The sequence below is a fragment of the Mobula hypostoma genome, chromosome 3 (assembly GCF_963921235.1).
Source record: "Mobula hypostoma chromosome 3, sMobHyp1.1, whole genome shotgun sequence".
NCBI lineage: Eukaryota > Metazoa > Chordata > Chondrichthyes > Myliobatiformes > Myliobatidae > Mobula > Mobula hypostoma.
In genome coordinates, this window is record NC_086099.1 from 214,168,559 (window position 1) to 214,186,113 (window position 17,555).

Below are 17,555 nucleotides of genomic sequence, written 5' to 3' on the forward strand. Positions count from 1 at the left end.
CAGCATCTGCAGATTTTCTCTTGTCTGTGATCGAATTTCTCCCAGATGGCCGACAATAATTCCATGGGGAGGTGATTATTGACTGAAGTAGAACGAATTAATATTTTTCATGGAAGTTTGTAAATCGAATCAATTAATCTGAAAAATTCAGTTTTATTGGAAGGCTGATTCTTTCATTCAACAAGGCATACTTGATTTATGTAATGGCATTGCAGGTGACTGTGCTTTGGCTGTTTGCATAATGGAAATCCGGCATTCACAAATCATTACCCCAAAATTTGAGAGAGGAAACAAAATTTGCTTTTACTGCGTTTATGTGAAGGGGGAGGTGATAAAGGATTGTTTTAAACTTGCGTTTCCTGGCGATATGCAGATGACTCAGCTTTGCATTACAATAGGACTGTTTTTCAGGAACACAAACTACCTGTGTAATACAGAGGTCACCTGTATGCAAAAATTCCAACGCACATGAGATGCAAGGTAAACGGCCAGAAAGGCACGTGATGAGGTAGTTCCCAAAAGAATGGTTCAAGAAATGAGTTTTGAGGATGTTGAAAGTGAGAAATGGAAGTATTAGAGAAGGAACTCCAGGGACTCGCACAGATCTTTGAACAGAATTCCATTGTGGATGGAGGGGATAAGTTTTAAAAAGTGGCACGGAAAGCTAGGAGAAGTTATGATTCTGGAACTGATATCAGGAAAGGCTACTAAGAAATTCAAAGGCTGTGGCAAGTATTTTGTCTTTAATTATTGGCAAAGCAGTAGTGAATGTAAATGAGTTATGTAGCAACTTGTAATTGACGGAAGTGGATGTGGTGGCTCAATCCTGTTTTCTGGAATAAACTCTTCAGTAAGTAATGTTACGTACCAGCAGCAATAGATCATAAATTGAGTTAGGTTTTAATGTTAAAACCTCTATCTTTATTAGTACCTACTCAAAAATACAAAAGACTAAATGAAATAAACAGAAGTTAACAGTGTTGTGTGTGTGTGTGTGTGTGTGTGTGTGTCTCTCTCCCCCAAACTGTCAAGCTTTGGAACAGTTCTTAAAGTCTTAAGATGGCAAAGTAGAAAGGTCCAGTAATCCACAAAATAAGTGAAGGGAAAGATTTGTAAATCCACGTTAAAATGTAGAGAAGAAGGCGGTTCCAAAGAATTCCACAGGTTCCACGCTTGGAAAACGAAGTAACAGTCGCCGAAGATCTTATCTGTTGAGTCGTCCCGAAATCTATGTAGAAACATCACCAGGTGACAGTCACAGAATATCCCTTTGCACAAGTGGTTACCACATAGCACACCCGAATCCAGGTAACGGTTAACAAGAGTGGTGGCCACAGGATACTCCAACAAAATCCAGATATGGATCATACGAAGTGACAGTCACACATCCAATGTGCATGGTGTGCCATTAATCAACCCACTCCTTTGGGCATGGGAAAGAGACTTTACCCATATCGTAGCGATCTGAAGTCCTGACAGCCCCCCCCCCCCCGCCCCTCTCCCCTCTGGAAAAAAAGTCCCAGCGGTCCATCGCAGCTTGTTAGACTGACGTCATAGTCTTGCCTCATCCAGGTTTTAAAGTGACACCCACAGTAAACGAAACAGTGGTTGTATAACAGTAACACTTCATGTGATTCTCAATCTTGAGAGAATTTCCTTGCTGGCACATTGTTTAAGAGTGAATGAAACTGGTTAATTGTAATTGACACATAAAAAGGCAGTTCATGTAAATGTTTGAGGAGACTTCAATGAGAAGAGCATCAGGTTATTTGGATAATAGAAAAAATGATGAATACAAGGCAGTAGTTTGCCTAGATTTACTTTGTGTATACTGGGACATGCTTGGAAGAAAACCCTATGCCTAATCTACTAATGTAACATGTTGAGTTAGTGGGTGTAGGTTGCTGCTGCTTTGACTTTCTACCATCAGGCAGGAGACAATGATGCATAAAAACAAAAGTGGTTAAATGAGAAACAAGTTTCCTCCTCCTGGCCATTAGGCTTCTGGACTCCCGGCTGCATCGTATTCGAAATATCACTGGTTAATCTGTTCCGTACCTTACGTTATTTAATATTAATGCACTTTAGTCCTTACTTTCATAAGTTATCGTGTGTTATGCGTGTTACGTGTTTTACACCCTGGTTGGAAGAAATGCTGTCTCATTTCTGTATACATTATATGGTTATATATGTTATACAATTATGTAGTTAAATGACAATAAACTTCACTTTACACTTACAATATTAGAATCATCGAGCATGGAAGCAGCCCCTTTAGCTGATGCTGGACGATGCCGATCAAGATTCTACCCAACCTGGTTCCATTTGCCAGTATTTGGCCTGTATCCCTCTAAACCTTTGAGCCATTTCCAAATTGGCACAGGGTTAATAAGATCAGAGTGTTAAATGTGTGGCTCAAAGATTGGCGTGGGAGGAGTGAGTTTCAATTCATGTGCATTGGTGCAAGTAAGGACAGGCTGTATTAGATTATGAGGACACGTAGTCCTCTTTCGTTGTCATTTAGTAATGTATGCATTAAGAAATGATACAATATTCCTCCGCTGTGATAATCACAGAAACACAGGACAGACCAAGACTGAAAAACTAACAAAAACCACATAATTATAACATATAGTTACAACAGTGCAACAATACCATAACTTGATGAAGAACAGGCCATGGCACAGTAAAAAAGTTCAAAGTCTCTCGAAAGTCCCGCATCTCACGCAGATGGGAGAAGGAAGAAAACTCTCCCTGCCATGCCCGACCACAGTCCGACTCTGAGTCGTCCGAAAACTTCAAGCTCCGATCAGCCCTCCGACACTGAGTACCAAGCACCATCTCTGCCGAACGCTTCGACCTCAGCCTCGGTTGCCAGCAGCAGGCAAAACCGGGAATTTTGGGGCCTTCCCTCTGGAGATTCTTGATTGCACAGTAGCAGCAGCAGCAAACCGGGCATTTCAGAAATTTCTCCAGCTGTTCCTCTGCTTCTCATGTCTGTCTCCATAAAATCAGAATTGTGCACGGCATCTGACTTACAAATACGATATCATTTCACCGGAGAGCTGCGCGCACTGAGTCGCGCCGCCATTTTCTCCAACCGCCAGTATCTGAACTATGCTGGGACCAGGGTCCTAATGAATTGCAAAACTAGGGCTGTGGATAGATTAAAGATTGTTTAATGATAAGGGTTTAAACGAAATAGTAGGAACCTGGGTTCAATAGCTTGGAAAAGTATGCATCAAGCAAAAGGGATGCAGAATGCAGGAGAGGTTACTGAAGTCTCCAGAATAAAAAAAGGGATAAGAATTTAACTTTTGGCAACATGGAGACAAAATCGAAAAGAAAGGTGGTGAATACAGATTGAAGGTGCAATATATGAATATACACTGTATGTGAAATATGGTGGATGATTTTGCAGAGCAGTTAGAGATTGGTGGGTGTGACATTGTGTGCATCAATCATGACTGAAAGAAGATCACAGCTGGTATCTTAACATTCAAGATTGCGTAAAATCAGCTTGCTCTGGATTTCAAGAAAAGGAATTTTTAGAGCAGTTTGAGCCCACTAGGAAAAAGAAATTCCAGATTAGGTTTTGTGTAATGAACCAGATTTCATTAGGGATCTTAAGGTAAAGGAACCCTGAGGAGGCTGTGATCATAATATAGTAGAATTCACCCTGCAGTTTGAGAGGGAGTAGCTAAAATTGGATTTATTGGTATTACAGTTGAGTACAGGTAACTGCAGAGATATGTGTAAGGAATTGGCTAAAGCTGATTGGAAAAAGACTCTAGTAGAGATTACAGTAGAGCAGTAACTGCTGGAATTTCTGGGAGTAATTCGTAAGATACATGATTAGTTCATTCCAAAGAAGCAGCAGCATCTTAGAGGGAGGATGAAGCAACTGAGGCTGACAAGGGAAGGCATATAATACAGCAAAAATTAGTGGGAACCTAAAGAATTGGAAAATTTTCAAAAACCAACAGAAGACAATTAAAAAATATTGAGAGAAAAGATGAAATATGAAGGTAAGTTAGCCAATAATATAAGAGCATGCCAGAAGTATTGGTAGAAGGAGTAAAAGAAAGGCAAGAGTGGACATTAGACCACTGGAAACTGATACTGGGGTGGCAGTAATGGGGTCAAAAAATGGCGGGGAAACTCTGTGTCATTCTTCACTATGGAAGACACCAATACAATGCCAGAAATGTCAGGGGACAGAACTGAGTGTAGTTGCTATTACTAAAGATGAATTGTTTGGGAAGCTGGAGGGTTTGAAGTTAGACAATTCACTTAGGCCAGATGGGCTACATCCTAAGGTTTTGAAAGAAGTGGCAGAAGAGATAGTGGACGCATTAGTTGTGAGCTTTCAAGAATCAGTAGATTCTGGAATAGATCTGGAGACTACAAAATTGCAATTGTCACTCCACTCTTTAAGAAGGGAGGAAGGCAAAGAGTGGGAGTAAAAGGGGCCATTTCTGGTTGGCTGCCGGTGACTAGTGTTGTTCCATAGGGATCAGTGTTGGGTCTGCTATTTTTCATGTCTCTGGATGCTGGAGTTGATGTTTTTACAAAAAGAGATCGAGGGGCAGAAAGTGCTGAGGAAGCAGGGAGTCCAGAGAAGGACTTGGACAGATTAGAAGAATGGGCAAAGTGGCAGATGGATGAAATGTATAGGAAACAGGGTAAATCAGGTGCTTGAGAAGTATAAAAAGTGCAAGAAAATACTTAAGAAAGAAATCAGGAGGGCTAAAAGAAGACATGAGGTTGCCTTGGCAGTCAAAGTGAAGGATAATCCAAAGAGCTTTTACAAGTATATTAAGAGCAAAAGGATTGTAAGGGATAAAATTGGTCCTCTTGAAGATCAGAGTGGTCGGCTTTGTGTGGAACCAAAGGAAATGGTGAAGATCTTAAATAGGTTTTTTGCGTCTGTATTTACTAAGGAAGCTGACATGAAATCTATGGAATTGAGGGAATCAAGTAGTGAGACCATGGAAACTGTACAGATTGAAAAGGAGGAGGTGCTTGCTGTCTTGAGGAAAATTAAAGTGGATAAATCCCCGGGACCTGACAGAGTGTTCCCTCGGACCTTGAAGGAGACTAGTGTTGAAATTGCAGGGGCTCTCGCAGAAATATTTAAAATGTCGCTGTCTACGGGTGAAGTGCCGGAGGATTGGAGAGTGGCTCATGTTGTTCCATTGTTTAAAAAAGGATCAAAAAGTAATCCGGGAAATTATAGGCCGGTGACTTTAACGTCAGTAGTAGGTAAGTTATTGGAGGGAGTACTAAAGAGACAGAATCTACAAGCATTTGGATAGACAGGGGCTTATTAGGGAGAGTCAACATGGCTTTGTGCGTGGTAGGTCATGTTTGACCAATCTGTTGGAGTTTTTCGAGGAGGTTACCAGGAAAGTGGATGAAGGGAAGGCAGTGGATATTGTCTACATGGACTTCAGTAAGGCCTTTGACAAGGTCCCGCATGGGAGGTTAGTTAGGAAAATTCAGTCGCTAGGTATACATGGACAGGTGGTAAATTGGATTAGACATTGGCTCAATGGAAGAAGCCAAAGAGTGGTGGTAGAGAATTGCTTCTCTGAGTGGAGGCCTGTGACTAGTGGTGTGCTACAGGGATCAGTGCTGGGTCCATTGTTATTTGTCATCTATATCAATGATCTGGATGATAATGTGGTAAATTGGATCAGCAAGTTTGCTGATGATACAAAGATTGGAGGTGTAGTAGACAGTGAGGAAGGTTTTCAGAGCCTGCAGAGGGACTTGGACCAGCTGGAAAAATGGGCTGAAACATGGCAGATGGAGTTTAGTACGGACAAGTGTGAGATATTGCACGTTGGAAGGACAAACCAACGTAGAGGTATAGAGGTATATAAAATTATGATGGGTATAGATAGAGTGAATGCAAGCAGGCTTTTTCCACTGAGGCAAGGGGAGAAAATAACCAGAGGACATGGGTTAAGGGTGAGGGGGGAAAAGTTTAAAGGGAACATTAGGGGGGGCTTCTTCACACAGAGAGTGGTGGGAGTATGGAATGAGCTGCCAGACGAGGTGGTAAATGTGGGTTCTTTTTTAACATTTAAGAATAAATTGGACAGATACATGGATGGGAGGTGTATGGAGGGATATAGTCCGTATGCAGGTCAGTGGGACTAGGCAGAAAATGGTTCGGCACAGACAAGAAGGGCCAAAGGGCCTGTTTCTGTGCTGTATTTTCTATGGTTCTATGATAATAGTGTAGGGAGGTGTATGCTCATGCATTTTTTTTTAAATTGTTTTATTCATGCACAGCATGGAACAGGGCTGTTGTGTATTTCATATATCAATAATATTTGGGTAATACAGTATATATGCTGGTTGAATAAGTATTATTGTTCATTACAGGTTCTATGTAAAAAAAAAACCTGTTAATTGCTAACGTGATCATGCTACCATGTAATAAGTGTGCGCCTTGCTTAAAGTAAAGACAACGTTACAGCCATGTCCTGGACTCCCATGTCTTTCTTTGAACAACTTTAATGTTTTCAAGTTACAAAACATTGGCAACAAGTTATTTATAAAATGAACCTGAGATGGCTACCGACTTGTTAAAGTGCAGTGAGATGTTCAAAATAAAACGCAGCAAGGAAAGGGTGAGTTACAAAAAGCACAAGTTCTGGTGAAGGGAAGACACGATCGAGTTTTTTTAAAAAGAAAGTAGGAAATGGCTGAGTTCACAGGTTCAAAAAGAGTGAGAACTGAGTGATGATAATCATTTTAAAAAAAAAAGCAGAAATGGCTGGCCACATCGGAAAGATTGACACTTTTGATTGCACAACTGGTAATTGGCTCATGTATACTGAACTGTTGGAACAGTATTTTGAAGCAAATGAGAAGAGAGTGCCAATTTTTACTGTGTATTAGGTTTAAAGGTATACTATTTGCTTTGAAGTTGGACTGCTCCAACCAAACCATCAGAAATGAGCTTTGCTGTTATTGTAAAAGTGATGCAGGAACATTTAGAACCAAAGCAATTGTTGATTGCAGAATGCTTTAGGTTTCATAACTACTTCCTCAGTGTCGCAAAAACAATGGAGCTGGTTGTGGACTACAGGAGGAATGGAGACAGTCTCACCCCTACAGGGGGACCAATATCCTTTCAGGGAGGTTTGTAAGTGCTATTGGGGAGGCTTTAAACTAGATTTGCAGGGGAATGGGAACCAGTGTGCCAGAGCTGACAGTGTGGAAATAAATGATGTTAAAAGTTCAAGCAAATCCGCTAATAGAAAGGTTGTGAGTGGTGGTAAAAATCTTCTGAGGTATATATATTTCAATGCTAGGAGTATTGTGGGGAAGGCGGATGAGTTGAGGGTGTGGATTGACACGTGGAATTATGACGTTATAGCAATTAGTGAAACTTGGCTACAGGACGGGCAGGACTGGCAGCTTAATATTCCAGGGTTCTGATGTTTCAGATGTGATCAAGGCAGAGGAATGAAAGGTGGGGGAGTAGCATTGCTTGTTAGGGAAAATATTGCAGCAGTGCTCAGGCAGGACAGATTAGAGGGCTTGTCTACTGAGTCCTTATGGGTGGAGCTGAGAAACAGGAAAGGTATGGCCACATTAGTGGGATTGTATTACAGTCCACCCAATAGTCAATGAGAATTGGAAGAGCAAATCTGCAGAGAGATAGCAGGCAACTGCAGGAAACATAAAGTTGTGGTGGTAGGGGATTTTAATTTTCCATATATTGATTGGGACTCCCATACTGTTAGGGGTCTAGATGGTTTAGAGTTTGTAAAATGTGTTCAGGAAAGTTTTCTAAATCAGTATATAGAGGGACCAACTGGAGGGGATGCAATATTGGATCTCCTGTTAGGAAACGAGTTAGAACAAGTGACAGAAGTCTGTGTAGGGGAGCACTTTGGTTCCAGTGATCATAACACCATTAGTTTCAACTTGATCATGGACAAGGATAGATCTGGTCCTAGGGTTGAGGTTCTGAACTGGAAGAAGGCCAAATTTGAAGAAATGAGAAAGGATCTAAAAGCGTGGATTGGGACAGGTTGTTCTCTGGCAAAGATGTGATCGGTAGGTGGGAAGCCTTCAAAGGAGAAATTTTGAGAGTGCAGAATTTGTATGTTCCTGTCAGGATTAAAGGCAAAGTGAATAGGAATAAGGAACCTTGGTTCTCAAAGGATATTGCAACTCTGATAAAGAAGAAGAGGGAGTTGTATGACATGTATAGGAAGCAGGGAGTAAATAAGGTGCTTGAGGAGTATAAGAAGTGCAAGAAATACTTAAGAAAGAAATCAGGAGGGCTAAAAGAAGACATGAGGTTGCCTTGGCAGTCAAAGTGAAGGGTAATCCAAAGAGCTTTTACAGGTATATTAAGAGCAAAAGGATTGTAAGGGATAAAATTGGACCTCTTGAAGATCAGAGTGGTCGGCTATGTGCGGAACCAAAGGAAATGGGGGAGATCTTAAATAGGTTTATTGCGTCTGTATTTACTAAGGAAACTGGCATGAAGTCTATGGAATTAAGGGAAACAGGTAGTGAGATCATGGAAACTGTACAGATCGAAAAGGAGGAGGTCCTTGCTGTCTTGAGGAAAATTAAAGTGGATAAATCCCCGGGACCTGACAGGGTGTTCCTTCGGACCTTGAAGGAGACTAGTGTTGAAATTGCAGGGGCCCTGGCAGAAATATTTAAAATGTCGCTGTCTACAGGTGAGGTGCCAGAGGATTGGAGAGTGTCCAGAAGGAGTAAAGGTGTAGACTATTTTCTAAACAGGGAGCCTTTTTATGCTGAATATCAATGACTAGGAACATGGAATAGATGGATTTGTTGCTAAATTTGCAGATGATAAGACTGGTGGAGGGGCAGGTAGTGTTGAGGAAACAGGTAAGCTGCAGAAGGACTTAGGTAGATTAGGAGAATGGGCAAGAGAGTGGTATACAAAATACAATGTTGGAAAATGCATGGTCATGCACTTTGGTAGTAGAAATAAATGTGCAGACTATTTTCTAACAGGGAGAAAATTCACAAACCTGAGATGCAAAGGGACTTGGGAGTCCTTGTGCAGAACACTCTAAAGTCTAACTTGCAGGTATAGTCGGTGGTGAGGAAGGTAAATGCAATGTTAGCATTTATCTCAAGAGATCTAGAATACATGTGCAGGGATGTGATGTTGAGGATTTATAAGGCACTGGTGAGGCCTCACCTTGAGTGTTGTGTACAGTTTTGGTCTCCTCATCTAGAAAAGGTGTGCTGGCATTGGAGAGGGTTCAGAGGAGGTTCACAAGGATGATTCTGGAAATGAGAGGTTTATCATACGAGGGTCTGTACTTGCTGGAATTTAGAAGGATGGGGGAATCTCATTGAAACCTTTGGAATGTTGAAAGGCCTAGACAGAGTAGATATGGAAAGGGTGCTTCCCATGGTCGGGGAGAGTCTAGGACAAGAGAGCACAGCCTGAGGATAGAGGAGCGTCTGATTAAAATCAGATACAGAGACATTTCTTTAGCCAGAGGATAGCGAATTTATTACCACAGGTAGTTGGGTGTATTTAAGGCAGAATTTGATAGATTCTTGATTGGACACAGCATCAAAGATTACAGAGAGAAAGCCAGAGAGAGGGGCTGACAAGGAGTAAAAAAGGATCAGCCATGATTGAATGGTGGAGCAGACTCGATAGGCCAAGTGGCCTAATTCTGTTCCTGTGTCTTATGGCCTAATTCGGAAATCGGAGGTGCAGCAGGGACTTGGAATACAAGGATGTCCCTTTAGAACAGAGGTTAATGAACCTGTGGAATTCATTTCAACAGATGGCTGTGGAGGCCAAGGTTACGGGGAGCAGGCAAGAGAATAGGGTTAAGAAGGTGTAGCTTTTCTTTGGATCTATTATATTTCTTCTACTCTGAATGCCTGAAAGGAAATGTATTTCAGGGTGACATGTATATACTTTGAACTTTAAATCAGCCATGGTGTAATGAAGGAGTAGACTTGATGGGCCGAATCACCCAATTCTTCTGCTCTTGCGTACCTGTCAATTACTTGTAAAACATTGTTAATGTTCATCTCTCTGGCAGTTCATTCCATATACAGTGGATTCCTGTAAATTGGGGCACACTTTGGCCCAATTAAGCGACAGTCCCAATTAACCAAAATTTCATGGAGATAGTTAAAAAGGTATTGAAAAGACAAACTGTTGTTTAACTGAGTAACAAATTATGTAGTTAAATGAAATGGAGAACTATTTTATTTATTGAGATGCAGTGTGGAATAGGCCCTTCCAGTCCTTTGATCCACACCACCCAGCAATCCCCAATTTAATCCTAACCTACTAACCGGTACACCTTTGGACTGTGGAACACTGCTGGATTCATGATAGGGGTCCATGGCATAAAATTGTTGGGAGCCCCTGCTCTAGACGGAGAAAGAAGGAAAAATAGTAATTTCCAAAAATGCTTTTAAAAAGTTGCAAGTAGCTTTCTCCTACAATATATTTCCCTTATTATTTAATACTACTATAGCAAGCTAGTATTCTCCTCAAAATTGTACCAGGAAAAATAGAATATATAAAAAAAAGATGCTGGAGGAACTAAGCAGATGAGGCAGCATGTATGGAGGGGAATGGAAAGGCAGTGTTTTAGGTTGAGACCCTTCATCTGTGCTGAGAGCTAGCAAACGATAGGTGGATCCAAGTGTTGAGAGATGATGAACAAAATGGAGTGTGGAAGAGTGCAAATGTCATCAGAGGCTGGGGGGTGATTGGTGGAGTTGACAAAGGGCTTAAGATATGGAATCTGATAGTAGAGGAAGATGGAGCATGGAATCAAGTAAGGGAGGTGGAGAGGAAGGATGGGTACAGTGGAGGACCATAAGACATAGACTCATTCCACCGAGATGCAACACAGAGCATCATAGGAAGTCATTCCTGCCTGTGGCCATCAAACTTTACAACTCCTCCCTTGGAAGGTCAGACACCCTGAGCCAATAGGCTGGTCCTGGACTTATTTCCTGGCATAATTTACATATTACTATTTAATTATTTATGGTGCAACTGTAACGAAAATCAATTTCTCCTGGGATCAATAAAGTATGACTATGACATAGGAACAGAATTAGGCCATTCAGTCCATTGAGTTTGCTCTGCCATTCCATCATGGCTGATCCTGGATCTCACTTAACTCTATACACCTGCCCTCTTACCATAACCTTTGATGCCCTGAGTAAATAGGGAACTATCAGTTTTTGCTTTAAATATACCCACGGTCTTGGCCTGCACAGCTGTCTGTGACAGAGCATTCCACAGATTCACTACACTCTGGGTTTTAAAAAAAAATCCTCCTTACCTCTGTTCGAAAATGTTGACCCTCAATTTTGAGGCTGTGTCCTCTAGTTCTGGATACCCCCACCATAGGAAACATCCTCTCCACATCCATCTTATTTAGTCCTTTCAACATTCTGTAGGTTTCAACTAGATCCCCACGCAATCTTCTAGATTCCAGTGAGTCCAGGCCCATAGCTGCCAAACTCTCCTCATATGTTAACCCTTTCATTCCTGCAATTGTCTTTGTGAACCTCCTCTGGACCCTCTCCAATGACAACACATCTTTTTTGAGATAAGGGGCTCAGAACTGTTGATAATACTCAAGTGTGGCCTGACTAGTGTCTTATAAACCCTCAACATTGTCTCCTTGCTTTTATATTCTATTCCCGTTCAAATGAATGACAGCATTGCATTCTTTACCACAGACTCAACCTGTAAATTAGCCTTCTGGGAATCTTGCACAAGGACTCCTAAGTCCCTTTGCACCTCTGATGTTTTAGAATTTTCCTCCATTTAGATAATAATCTGCATATTTGTTCCTTTTACCAAATACATTATCATACATTTCCCAACACTGTGTTCCATCTGCCACTTTTTTGCCCATTCTTCCAACTTGTCTAAGTCCTCTACAACAGCATTGTTTCCTCAACACTACCTACCCCTCCACCTATCTTCGTATCACCTACAAACTTTGTCACAAAGCCATCAATTCTATTATCTAAATCATTGACAAACAATGTGTAAAGCAGCGATTCCAAAACTGACCCCTGGGTCACTGGCAACCAACCAGAAAAGGCCCCCCTTTCTGGGGAGTGGAATGAGTGGAAATGTGTGGATGATGGGCAGATAGTGGTTGAAAGAGGAGAAAAAAGGATGATGTCTGGTTGACTGCATGAACTGAGGTATATTAGCTAAGGTGAGCGAGGTGAATCCATTCAACTTCACAACACTGACACCTTTTCATGATTGTAGGTCTCGAAGCAGGGGGAAGATGGTTGTTGAAGATGATGACAGTATGGATGGGTTGGAGACAACAGAAAATGCAATGGAAACAGGTAAGAAAATACATCCTGCTACTACTTTAGCTTTCAGAGAAGATGTTAAGCTTTTGTCTTGTGCTGTACTTTGTGCTTGGAATCTATCATCGTGTAAGTGGCAATTTCAATGTTAAAAGCTCTATCTCATTACCAGAACAATTCTTGGGCAACATTTTATGCAGTATGCTTTCCTCTGAGCTTATCTAATCCATTAGATGCGTCAGAAAAGACTGATTTGGAACAGAGGAAGCAAAGAGAAGAGCTATTTGAGGCTTTTAAAATTTTGCTCGATTAAACTGAAAAGGCTTTAGATAAGAATAAGTTATCAATTTAAAATTGTCATGGAGAAATAGACAATATTTGTATTGGGATATAGTGTGCTTTGGTTCAGGAAGTGGTGATATAGTCTTTCATGTATTAAACTGATCTTCTGGCCAAAATAACTATAATACCGTCATTCATCATTTTTGGGTCAAAGTCCAGAAATTCCCAACTTGTTTGTTGAATTGTTGCCAGTGCTGCAGTTTAGTGAGAGTGCCCACCAATGCCATATAAAATTTCTTTTGATGGCCGGTTGATCTTGAATGCTTCTCAAACTAATTTGTAAGTTTATCTCCTTTTAGTCTGTTAATTTCCCCAGTATTAGTTAGTAAATACCCTTTACTCTTTCTGGAAAATTTTCTGTATCTTTCAATGAAGCATTCTTCGGATTTTGTTGCCGGTTCCTTATTCTTCTGTCATAGTCAGTGAGGAATCCACATTATATCTTGCAAATCTTTTTATATATTAAAGGTGTTTTTACAGTTCACTGACTGCTGGCTGGTCAAATTAGCATCAGTGTGTTTTTTAGTTCTTTGCACGTTTCAATTTATCGTGTGGTTGTGCTGTGATTGATAATGTTGACATTGAAACCTCAGAAGTACCATTGTTTTGTACAAAACTTAAGCATACTAGTCAAATATGGTTTAAATACTACTCGAAGCACAGCACAATATGGCACAGGAATAGGTCCTGCAGTCCACATATCCATGTGGACCATAATGTTAATCTCACCAACCCCATTTGCCTGGCCATGATCTGTATCCCTGTATCCTGCCTGTTTACATGATTGTCTGAATGCCTGTTAAATATTGTCATCAATCTGCAACAAAAAAAGCTGCTACAGGAACTCTGCAAGTCAGGTAGTATCGATGAAGGATCTGCTGTGCCTCTTGACTAATGAAGTGGTGTTGTGGGTCACTCTGGACTGGAAGAGTAGAGGGGAGATAGCCAAGTATAAAGTGGTGAGGGAAAAGGGTAGAGCAGGAGCTGGCAAGCGATAGTTGGATACAGGATAGGACTGGTGATAGCAGGAAGAGTGAAATATGATGGAAGTTGAGAGGTGATGTGGGAGCAACAAAGGTCTGCAGATGATGGAATCTGATAGGAAGGGAAGGTCAAACCAAATAAGGGAGGTGATGGTCATTTGGCAACAGTGGGGGGGGGGCGGAACGGGAGGGGACCCAGGGGAGAAATAGGTAGGCAGAGAAGGGGAAAGAAGCAGAATTATCAGGGTTACGGGATGTTGGACATTTGTAGGACAAATCGAGTACCTGAGGAGGTGAGAGAAGGTATAGGGTGTGCACGTAAAGGTTGATCTAACCTGGACCCACAACACCACCTCGTTGGTCAAGTAGGCACAACAGCACTAACAACTTTCTGCAGGAGCACCATCAAGAGTATCCTTTCTGGTGCATCATTGTGTAGTATGAAAGCTGCAAGGCATTGGACTGCAAGATCCTGCGGATGATAGTAGAATCCACTGAGAGGATTATCAGGCCTCTCCTCCCCACGTATTTGTGACATTTACTGGGAGTATTGTATATGAAGGGCTTTAAGCATTGTTGAGGATCCCTCCCACCCATCACACAATCTCTTTGACTCACTGCCCTCAGGAAGGAGGTGCAGGAGTATCAGGACTAGGACTGCTGGACTGGGTAACAGCTTCTTCCCTCAGGCTGTGAGATTAATGAATACCATGCCACCATCGAGTTATCATCACTAGGACAACAAACAGGCTGCTATTTACTGTTCTGTTTACCTGTGCTGTGCGATTCATATGCATTTTGAATTGTATTTTATTAACTTGTAATATTTTGTTTTGTATGCTGTGAGATATCTTATAGTTTAGAGGATCATTGCTTTGTTTGATCATATGTTGTCAGATAACAATAAACTTGAATTGAGCGGATTACCTAAAATTAGCATGTTCGATGTGCATATTTTGGATTGTAGACTATCCAGGTGGAAACATGGAGGTGCTGTTTCTTAAATTTGCATTTGGCGTCATCCTGATACTGTTGGAGGCTGAGGACAGGCAGGTTGTTGTGGAATGGGAAGGAGAATAAAGAGTTTGCATCTCGAAGGTTCAGGTGACCACAGTGGAACAGAACACAAATGTTCGGTGAAATAGTTACCTCATGTGCACTTGGTCCCTCCCCACTCAATCCTTCTCCTCTCTATGCACATTACTGTGAGCAAATCTCTATATAAATAAACTGTAGGGGATATAACAACTGCCCCTAAATCTCCTATCCGACTACTATCCGGAGACCTAAAGTGGCCCCTCCAGGATAGAGAGAGATTTACATGGACAGATCCTCCAATCTTGTTTATTGCATTTGGTGCTCTTGAAATGGTCTCTGGGTTGGTGAGACTAAGTGCAGACAAGGTGTCTGCTGAGCATCTGTGTTCCATCTGCCAAAGCTGTCTGGAGCTAGTTGGTTGAATAACATTGGTGGGAAGCTTGAGTTTGGCTAGTCCTTTTCTTTGTTATATATACTGTATATATTTGACTTATGCTTTCTCCCCTGTGATGGTTTTGTCAGACAAATAAAAAAAAAGTTTGAAATGTTTTGAGCAATTCATTCAGATATCTCTACAGGTTCAAGGGAGATTGTGAAGATATATAGTTTTAAAAAAAAAGCTTCACCTTTTATTTGCAAAGGAAGGTGTATTACGTTTGCATTTGTTTCTTTTAGAAGTATAGAATCCCTCACATGACAGTAAATGTAAAATCCATTAGTCACTAGATGTCCGTCATGACAGTTTATTCCCCAGAGACAGCTGAAAACGAAACTGTCTTGAACTGAACTTACAAAACAATTAAAATTAAGATAAAAAAAAAACTAAATGCTATTTCGCTCTTAGATTTGTTTTCAAGAAATCATTAGCATTATTTTTGTGTACATGTTCTTTTATATATGTAGAATAACTATTGTGGATAGACTCAAATTTTCATTGGCTGACTGCCAAGTTTGGCAGTTCCCGTGTAATGCTTGAGGATAAAATCTGTTTTATTAAAAATGAAATTTCTGAAATTGCTTCTTCACTTGGTCACAGCTATCAAATAGTTTTGAGTTACAAAAGTCTAAATTGAGAGTTGAAGTTTTGGATAAGTGTTGCCTTGTTGATTTCTCTTCCTCGTTGATGTTTCATTTAAACTCATCTCCATTTGGGTTCTGCTGCTACAGTATTCAAGATAATTTGAAGAAACAATCTGGCCCTCTTTTGGCCTTAATACTTTGCACCATTCCTCAGGACTCTATCGGTTGTCAAAGCCTAACTTGCAATTTTTGGATTCAGGAGCATTCCCTGGCTTTGCAGAAATAGATCTGCAAGACTTTCTAATGCTAATTCATATGGAAATGTTATGTATCCAGTGTTGTGAAAATGCCAAGCCATTAAGGGAACTGGAAACCATGCAAGGTATATATTCTGTAGCCACTTTATTAAGTACACCTTCACATGTGCACATATCTAATTATCTAATGATGTGGCAGCAACTAAAATGCATAAAAGGATGCAGATATGGTCGAATGGTCTGAACAACTGAACCTAACACCTTAATGGGGAAGAAATATGATCTAAGTGACTTTGACCATGGATTTTCAGGCTCAACAGTCTCTAGAGTTTACAGAGGATGATGCGGCTGAAATGCCTTGTTAATGAGAGGTCAGAGGAGAATAGGGAGACTGGTTCAAGCTGGCAGGATGGAGATAGTAACTTAAATGACCCTGAGTCAGAATAGTGGTGTGCAGAAGAGTCACTCAACGCCTAACACAGCAAACCTTGAAGTGGATGTGCTACAACAGCTGAAGACCATGAGAGGTACATGAGGTCTTAGGTTTGAATAACCAATAGTATTATGGGAATGTCTTCAGCAGTTCAGGAAAGTAGGTCATACAGTGGTATGCAGAAGTTTGGGCACCCCGGTTAAAATTGCTTGTCACCATGAATAGCTAACCGAGTAAAAGATGACCTGATTTCCAAAAGGCGTAAAGTTAAAGATGACACATTTCTTCAATATTTTAAGCAAGATTACTTTTTTATTTCCATCTTTTACAGTTTCAAAATAGCATAAAAGGAAAAGGGCCTGAAGCAAAAGTTTGGGCACCCTGCATGGTCAGTACTTAGTCACACCCCCTTTGGCAAGTATCACAGCTTGTAAACTTTTAGCCAGCTAAGAGTCTTTCAATTCTTGTTTGGGGGATTTTCGCTCATTCTTCCTTGCAAAAGGCTTCTAGTTCTGTGAGATTCTTGGACCGTCTTGCATGCACTGCTCTTTTGAGGTCTATCCACAGATTTTCGATGATGTTTAGGTCGGGGGACTGTGAGGGCCATGGCAAAACCTTCAGCTTGCACCTCTTGAGGTAGTCCATTGTGGATTTTGAGGTGTATTTAGGATCATTGTCCTGTTGTAGAAGCCATCCTCTTTTCATCTTCAGCTTTTTTAGAGACGTTGTGATGTTTGCTTCCAGAATTTGCTGGTATTGAATTGAATTCATTCTTCTCTCTACCAGTGAAATGTTCCCTGTGCCACTGGCTACAACACAAGCCCAAAGCATGATCGATCCACTCCCGTGCTTTAGTTGGAGAGGTGTTCTTTTCATGAAATTCTGCACCCTTTTTTCTCCAAATATACCTTTGCTCATTGCGGCCAAAAAGTTCTATTTTAACTTCATCAGTCCACAGGACTTGTTTCCAAAATGCATCAGACTTGTTTAGGTGTTCCTTTGCAAACTTCTAACGCTGAATTTTGTGGTGAGGATGCAGGAAAGGTTTTCTTCTGATGACTCTTCCATGAAGGTCATATTTGTGCAGGTGTCGCTGCACAGTAGAACAGTGCACCACCACACCAGAGTCTGCTAAAT

General features: G+C 41.0%; 1 protein-coding gene across 10 annotated transcripts in view; it reads left to right on the forward strand.

The window, feature by feature from the left end:
* Positions 1 to 17,555, forward strand: part of kmt2ca (lysine (K)-specific methyltransferase 2Ca) — a 491,834-nt gene that overhangs the window by 136,686 nt on the left and 337,593 nt on the right. For all 10 annotated transcript variants that reach the window (XM_063044443.1, XM_063044442.1, XM_063044440.1 and 7 more), the window contains one exon: positions 12,299 to 12,381. In XM_063044443.1, the coding sequence (XP_062900513.1) occupies positions 12,299 to 12,381 (83 nt within the window). The remainder of the gene's footprint in view (positions 1 to 12,298; positions 12,382 to 17,555) is intronic.